The 7,702-nt window shown below is 41.2% G+C and overlaps 1 protein-coding gene and 1 non-coding gene across 2 annotated transcripts; both read right to left on the reverse strand.

The window, feature by feature from the left end:
* Nucleotides 1-305: 305 nt before the first annotated feature.
* Rbmx (RNA binding motif protein X-linked) lies at nt 306-6,693 on the reverse strand. Its single transcript, XM_052170791.1, has 9 exons — nt 6,508-6,693; nt 5,206-5,339; nt 4,914-5,020; nt 4,109-4,280; nt 3,309-3,461; nt 2,678-2,792; nt 2,465-2,590; nt 2,014-2,096; nt 306-1,347 (listed from the first exon to the last, which is right to left on the reverse strand). The coding sequence occupies exons 2-9, from the start codon at nt 5,312-5,314 to the stop codon at nt 1,037-1,039; spliced, it is 1,176 nt and encodes a 391-aa protein (XP_052026751.1). The 5' UTR covers nt 5,315-5,339; nt 6,508-6,693; the 3' UTR covers nt 306-1,036.
* Nucleotides 5,085-5,157, reverse strand: LOC127675891 (small nucleolar RNA SNORD61). Its single transcript, XR_007975572.1, has one exon. It is a non-coding gene; the product is annotated as a small nucleolar RNA SNORD61 (small nucleolar RNA).
* Nucleotides 6,694-7,702: the final 1,009 nt, after the last annotated feature.

Genomic DNA, 7,702 nt, shown 5'->3' on the forward strand with positions numbered 1-7,702 from the left:
CCATGAAGTACAGTAGGTTTCACTGTACTACGAGGAAGGTAAGTGCTCAATTTCGACTTAGACGGAAAAACTAGTTTGCTTTGCTTACCATCTTTGCTGTTTCACAGGCATTTGGTGCTTTAAATCTGATGTGGAATGCTGATAGATTCACTTTTTAGAAGTCATAAGCCTTTAGGAAGTTGGAGATAACTTCATTGCTTATCTATTTTCTCCTTTGCAATCAAGCTGTTCCTTTAAAAGTGAGACACTACAGAGTTGCAAAAATTTGAAACAGTAAGAGCAAGCATCGTTTTGCAGCTTCATGGTTGATTTTGGCCAAACTTTTTATTGAGTATTTTGTAGCTGTTTAACACACACTTAAATGGTCTTACTCGGGGAGGGGGAAGGGAGGTTCTTGTAGATTCCCAAGGAAGTGTCAGAAAAGCAAAAATATGGCCAGTATCCATTTGCCTTTTTTTTTTTTTTTTTTGGGTTTCTGGGTAAATAGTACATCCCTAGGCATCAGATCTCAGGTTGGTTTGTTTGTTTTCATATATATAAATATATATACTTCGAACATTGAGATTTCAGTTGGAAGACACCCTGTAATCCTGAAAGTAGCACACCCAACCAACCCTCTCTAATGGCTAGCTTGTCTGCACAGGCAGGGTGATTCATCTCTCAATGGAGACCAAAGGACATCTAGATGGCTGAAAGTTTGTGGAAGATCTTGGGATTGCTTGCCTCATTTACAAGGAAAAATCAGGAAGTGGCCTTCAGGGACACTTTTACTTGGAAAATTACAACACTAGTAACAAGTCAAGGCTTACACATCTACCATTTGCTTGTTGAAAGCAACTCATAATAGCAAATAAAACTAAACATGTCTTACTTTTTCTCTCACAAGAACATAAAAATTATTAAGGGGAACAGGAAATTTTAAAAAGGTAACACAATTTTTCCTTTCAGTAGTCCTTGGGTAGTTTATGACAGAAAAGTTTCCATTTTTGTTTGTTTCTTTGAATGGGGATTTTTGGTCCAAAAGTTTTGTTTGTTTCTAGTATCTGCTTCTGCCTCCCCCTCTATCAGATCGGCTTCCTCCACGGCCACCACCTCTTGGTGCTCCGCGGCTTGAACTGCTGTAGGAATCACGTGGAGGAGGGTACCCCCTTTCCATAGAAGGGGGAAGCCCTCTTTCTTGTCTGCCCACGCGATCACGACCACTTGAGTAGAGATCACTTCGGCTGCTTGAGTAACTGTCTCGACTTCCACCATATCCGTCACGTGAGCTGCTGTAATCATCATAGCGACTGCTTCCACCATAAGATGGCGGGGGCCCTCGTGTGGGTGGAGCACTACGTGAGTTACCTGCAGGGTCAATGGTCAGGTAATATGGCAACACTATAAATTGTATATATACAACATTTAAATCTGAATTTACAGAATTCTTTGTATTAAAAGTTCACTTTCTCAACTGGGAAGTTTTAACCTCTACCATTGCTGGCCATAAGAGGGAATTGCTCATCTGCTGAGGTATGGAAACGGATTGATTTTAACGTTTCTTTGAAAAGACTGAAGACGTTGTGTATTTCAAGAGGACATTCCAGACAGCTTGTTATTTTAGAGTAGACACTCAGCCACTTTCCAGTGATAAGTTGCAATTTTGAACTGTTGAGTTTCCTTCATATTGCAATGGTAAATATTTGATCTGGTTAATAAAATTTTTAAATTGTATTTTCACTGTTGGGGGAAAACACATAAGGCTGCCAATTTAAGCAAGCAAAATCCCCTCCAAAGCAAGCCAACAGCCTCAAAACAAAAAAAAAAATCAAAATAACATACAAAAACAAAACAAGGAAAGAACCAAAACACCCTTCACAAAACTAGGAAAAGCCCAGCTGATATAAAGTTACCCCTTGAAAGCAAGCAAATGTCCCTTTAAAAGCACGCACCACGCAGCCTATTGATCCAGCTCATGAGCCTAAAACCTGAAGCTGATGAGAATTTAAGATCCTTAACCAACCAGTATCTTACCATAACTCTCATATGAGTCTCTGTAGGAGCCTCCACTTGGATGATCTGAATAGTCACGGTCCCGACCGTAGCCATCTCTATCACTGAAGGAAAAGCAAGTTTTCAAATTAAAATAGACATCATTTTTAGCATTATTTCATAATAATTCTCAAAAAAACCTGTGCTTTCAAAGTCTCAAATCTATTGTTTGTTTTGTTTTGTTTTAGCTGCCCAATGTGAAAATAAGTTGCGCGTGAGGAGAAATGAGCATGCCATGATCTTGTAGAGGTCAAAAGGCTATTTTGCATGCAGAATCTCTTTTCTCCCTTCCACCTTTACACAGGTCTCAGGGATGGAACTTGGGTAGCCAGGAATATTTGTAAAGTGCTTTTAACAGCTAAGTTACCTCTCAAGAGGCATGAAGTTTTTTACAGAAACTTCTTATAAGCAAACCACAGAAGTAGCAACTTACCTATAGCCTCTGGATGGATAGTCATCTCGTGAACTGGAATGACCATAATCGCGGTAAGTATAATCTCTTGGGGGTGGTGCATAATCTCGTGTATCTCGAGAACTTGGGTAGTCTCTGCTTGAATAGCTACAAAAAAAGAAAAGTTGGTGTATGCTTCCAGTTTGCTTTCTTTCAATGAGATTCTCAATTTAAAAAAATGCACTTTTCTATTACCTGTCTTTAGTGGAATATCCATCATCTCTCGGGGACAAATAGACATCTCTTCGAGAAGGCAGGGGCTCCCTCCGTGGTGGACCTCCATAACCATCTCTTCCACGTGACACAGGGGCTTAAAGAAAAAAATAAGCATTAAAATCTAGCCATCGACAAGCTACATGGTAGTTGTACTCAGGCTATAAAAAAGTTATTTAATCAAATATGCTATATAGCTAAGACAGGAAGCTTACCAGTCACACAATTTCAGTGCTTACTAATCATAAATGAAATAATTGGAACCCTTCAGTCTTAAGCATAAGCATTTAAACAAAACGTATTACTGTGCATTTATGGTGGGGGCATGTGAGTGTCGTGGTGCAAATGTGGGTCAGAGTACAACTCTGTAGTCAGTGCTTTTTCCACTTTTGTGTATGACTGGGGATTGGATTCAAGATCTTGTTTTACCCACAGTGCCATATCAGTGGCCAAGCATATTAAAAAAATAAAAAAGGTTGCCCCATGTAGGTCTTGAACTCATGTCGATCCTCCTATATACACACACTCCCACCCCCCAGTGCTGGGAATGGACTTGCACCACTATGCCTGGCTTCAACCGAGCAGCCCAGATTTGAATGCATGCCACAATTACCTCTTGCTCCCATTCCACTGCTGCTACGAACTGGTCCTGAAGGTGCTGATCTTTTAGGAGGAGGACCTCCACTTCGTGGTGGTGGTCCTCTTTTTACGGGAAGAGGTCCTCTCGAAGAACTCATGGTAAAATTCATGGAATAGCCACCATCATCTACATATAGAATAGAAAGAAAAGATATTAACACATTAAGAAAAAAAGTAACACCCAAGGAAAAAATTAGGATTATTTGCCTCAAGGGAAAAAACCCACAATTATGTGCATGTGCATGGGTCACACCATTATCCTACGTCACACAATTATCTTTTCTGCTTAACTGGGGAGGGTTGAGTTGTTTTCCATTGAGCAAGAGCAAGCATGCCACCAGTTCAGGACCAGCCTCAATTAACAAGGGAGACTTTGTTTCAGAAATCAAGACCTCCTGTAGACTAGGAAGAATAAAAGAATGGCCTGGGTAAGCCCCAATCCTGCCTTTTATTTTTTTTATTTACTTTGTTAAGACTATGTGGTCCAAAAACTATAACACTGTAGTTTAATTTGGGCCTTCCTTTTTTTCCCTTTCAAGTCATGAGCACTACACTAAAAATGTGGTGAGCACAGTGGGCAGTCTCCATCCAAAGGCTTTAGCCTTTGAAAAAGAATGCACACACCAGTGCAGATCTAGCTTAACTTAAAACACCAAGGCTCAGAGTGAGTTCCAGGACAGTCAGAGCTACACAGAAAAACCCTGTCTCGAAAACAAACAAACAAACAAACAAACAAACAAAACGCGCCCACCAAGCCTGAGTCCCAATCTTTACCCATGTGTCCTCCCCGTGAGGGGGGTCCTCTGACGCCTTCACTTCCTCCTCTTCCTCCTCGAAGACCTCTGGGAGGGCCTCTGCTTCTTGGAGGTGGAGGTAGTCCACGTCTGCCAGTTTCAAATGATGGTTTGGTAGCTTGCTCCACCTTGATGGCTTTTCCATCCAAGGACTTCAATGAGAAAAAAAAAATAATTGTATTAAGATTGAAAACAACCTTAAAAGTTCCACTTTGCCCCGTGACTCCAATAGGCCCTTTACAAAAGTTTTATCTACCAAGTATCATAGTAAACATGATGGAAATACTATTTCTATAGATAGTAGGTGTTCAGGTTGTTACCAAAACAAAAAGAGCTAAATTATCAAATTACGGTTTATGGGTTCTAAAACATGCACAGTATCACATAACATCATCATACACTGCTCTGAACTAACTTTGTTAGGCATATAACACTTAGCATTAGGCACAAAATTTGCTTGTGGAATCACAATAAGATTCAGACTAGAGACTGGGCATGGTCCTATGTCTAGCACGCTGAGGAGGAGCTGTGAGTTTGAGGTCAGCCTGATCTATATAGTCAAGACTACAAAAGACTATATACATTGAGTCATGACTGACTCAAAAAAAAAAACAATAAAATAAAAATTCAGGAGAGTAGTGGCTGTGATCAAAAACGTCTGTGAATATGAATATGCATGCATACACAAAATAAAATTTTCAAAGCTGTTCTGGACTGAAACTCAGATAACATTTTAGTTGTTTTTGTCACCAAGAAACACCTTTTTATTAAGCAGGCAATCCTACCTTTCCATTCATGTCTCTGGCAGCATCCTTTGCATCTGCTGGGCTTTCAAAAGTGACAAAAGCGAATCCTCTTGACTTATTGGTTTCTCGGTCCTTCATCAAAAGCACTAAAACAGTGGAGCGGGTTACTTTCATTCAAACAAAGATAATCAGAGCACATTTGCAAAAAGCAAGCTCAGAACTTCTTAGAGGACAAATTGCATTTATCATGTCAGATGATCAGTGGATTCAAATTCATCACAGCTTGTCTTTTAATTATATTAATATAGCATATAATTTTTAGATAACTTACCTTCCACTATTCGTCCATATTTGCCAAACACTGCCTCAAGGGCTTTCTCATTCGTTTCTGTATTAAGACCACCAATAAAGAGCTTCCCTGGGCGATCTGCTTCTACCATTTTTCCTCTCAACCGATGGGATCTGCTGAAAAATGATATTATTTCCTCTTTGGAGAAAGTCCCCAAAGTTTATTGAACAGCTTAATTATAGTTCATGCTTTATTAAAATCTTTATTTTTTAGTAACTAAAGACACTGATCGATAAATCTCAAGTACAGTAGAAAACCAATTGAAATACTTTGGCTAACAGTACAGCATGATTTTCATTAACGGGGTTTAAAGGGCCGGCCTAACTTACCATCTTCATTCATCTGCCCAGTTTTTAGTCAATGAAGAGTTAGTTACTCAACACTTGAAAAGGCTACTTTTACTTTCAAATGTATTTTACTTTTAATACAAGGTTGCAGCCTTAGAGTGCAGGAACTAACGGGGGGGGGCAGCACACCTGGCTATGGTATTGGTCTCTTCTTTAAAACATTCTGTTACTTATCATCCCACACTCTATCCGCCCCTCCGCCCCCAACCCGCAGCTAAAGGTATAAAATACTTCCTATTCATTCAAGGTCACCAGCCAGACGCACCAAGTAAGGAGCAAGCCCTTTCCACATTTAGATTTCTTAGGCAAGTTTACGAACAAATCTCTAACTTAAGACAAAGTTGCTGCATCTAGCCCAATGAAAGATTGTTATCCGATTGAAAAGATAAAAGTGCCGGAGTCGGAAAATAACGGAACCCAGAATCACACACTCTTAACACTCTTTTCCAGTCTTGGCACCTAATTAAGACTCATTAAAAACCGCGTGTTAAAGACAAAATGGCGACACTTGGATGCAACCCAGAACCAACAACAACCTCCAGGCGAACTAACTTTTGCTTTGACACTTGCAGTTAAAACTCAGAAGGCTTCCCCTCCTTGCCGCCAAGGACCAGAGGAACCCGCAAAGAAGTCCACCAGCCTATCATTAGCACCGACGCTGTTCTGGTGTGACTCCCGCGGTCCGGGCTCGTCCTGCCCCACCTACAAAGCTGCGCCCTCTGCCCTCCAGCGACAGGGGACAGCCAAACCTCGGGGAGACGCACACCTATAAATGGACCCCTTAGTGTGCTGCTTCCACCCTTTCTGCTTTAAATAGGTTGACACCTTTAGGTGTCTTAAAATGGCGCCCGCCGCTACTATCTCCCGGGAAACAAATGATATCCAGCCCTAACATGACAAGTCTGCGGAAAACAGGTCAAGGAAAGGAAAGTCCTACCCGAGGGGACTGCGACGGTCTCAAGCTCCAATGAGCTCGCGGACGGGGCCTCCCGAGCAGCGCTGCACCAGTGACAGCTACCGATTTTCAGAGCGGAACAGAAATGACGCTAGGAGGACTGCGCAACGAGGGCGAACAAAGGAGACAGCAATCTTTATACTACCCGGGAACGAGGCTGAAGAACCCGGATGGAAATTAAGCTTAGAATTTGAAGCATGAAGGGAGGGAAGGGAGTGGTTCCCAGACTCTTCATTGGCCGTCCCCTTTGTCATTCACTAGTCACTCCGCCTCTTCCCTGTGTCTCTTAAAGTTCTGGCCCGTGCCCTATTTTAACCGTTTGCCCTGCCCCCATCCATTCTCCAAGGCGCCTTTTAGCTTTATGCTAAAACAGTGAACGGGATTTATTGACAAGAGAGGTAAATTTATTGAGCGACCTATTAGGTCAATCAAGGCGCACAACTTTTACTTTTGCATGAAAATGCTAATTCTAAAAGCAAGGTCAAAATACAATGCCAACATTGTAGAAATAGGAAACAAAGAAGTTTCATTGCTCTTCTATAACTGGCCAAATTTTCTTGAGCAATAAGTAATACATTGGAAGAATCTGTTAAGTGTTTGTTAAGTGAAAACAGAACTTGATGGCATCACAAAAATTTCATCCATAAAGAATGATTTCTGAGCACTACTAGATTCATGTACAAGTGAGACCAGGGTCAGGTGCCTCTGGGTTAAGACTGCCAAGTAAAAATCCCTAGGTGGGGTCCGTATGCTTACCCACACATTTCCTACCAGTATTTGGGACGCTGAAGCAGGGCAGTTACGAGTCTCAGCACAGTCTGGCTTTGTTAGAGTCTGTCTCAAAAACCAAACCAAACAAAAACAGAAAAAAAATTCTACCAGGTATGCTTGAACTCCAAGTGAGCATTCATAATTTGTTTTGTGTTTTGAGATATTATCGATCAGGCTGAGAGTGGTCTTGGAATTCACAATTGTCCTTCTGCCTCAAATTTTCAAGTACTGGGATTACAGGCATGAGCTATCATACCAGGTTCTGTGATCTAAATTTTTATCTGCCTTGTGGGGGGAAAATTACAATTTAACCCTGAGGGATTCTCTTCTCTTCTCTTCTCTTCTCTTCTCTTCTCTTCTCTTCTCTTCTCTTTCTGAGACAGGATTTCTCTGGCTGTTCTAGAAC

This window comes from Apodemus sylvaticus, chromosome X, assembly GCF_947179515.1.
Source record: "Apodemus sylvaticus chromosome X, mApoSyl1.1, whole genome shotgun sequence".
In the NCBI taxonomy this organism is placed as follows: domain Eukaryota; kingdom Metazoa; phylum Chordata; class Mammalia; order Rodentia; family Muridae; genus Apodemus; species Apodemus sylvaticus.

Excerpts from the sequence above, each read along its gene's own strand:
- Rbmx (XM_052170791.1), bottom strand. The coding sequence starts at position 5,314 with ATGGTAGAAGCAGATCGCCCAGGGAAGCTCTTTATTGGTGGTCTTAAT. Across the intron at positions 3,462-4,108 it reads CTCACGGGGAGGACACATGG|ATGATGGTGGCTATTCCATG; the intron begins GTAAAGATTGGG and ends TTCTATATGTAG. Across the intron at positions 2,591-2,677 it reads GGATATTCCACTAAAGACAG|CTATTCAAGCAGAGACTACC; the intron begins GTAATAGAAAAG and ends CTTTTTTTGTAG.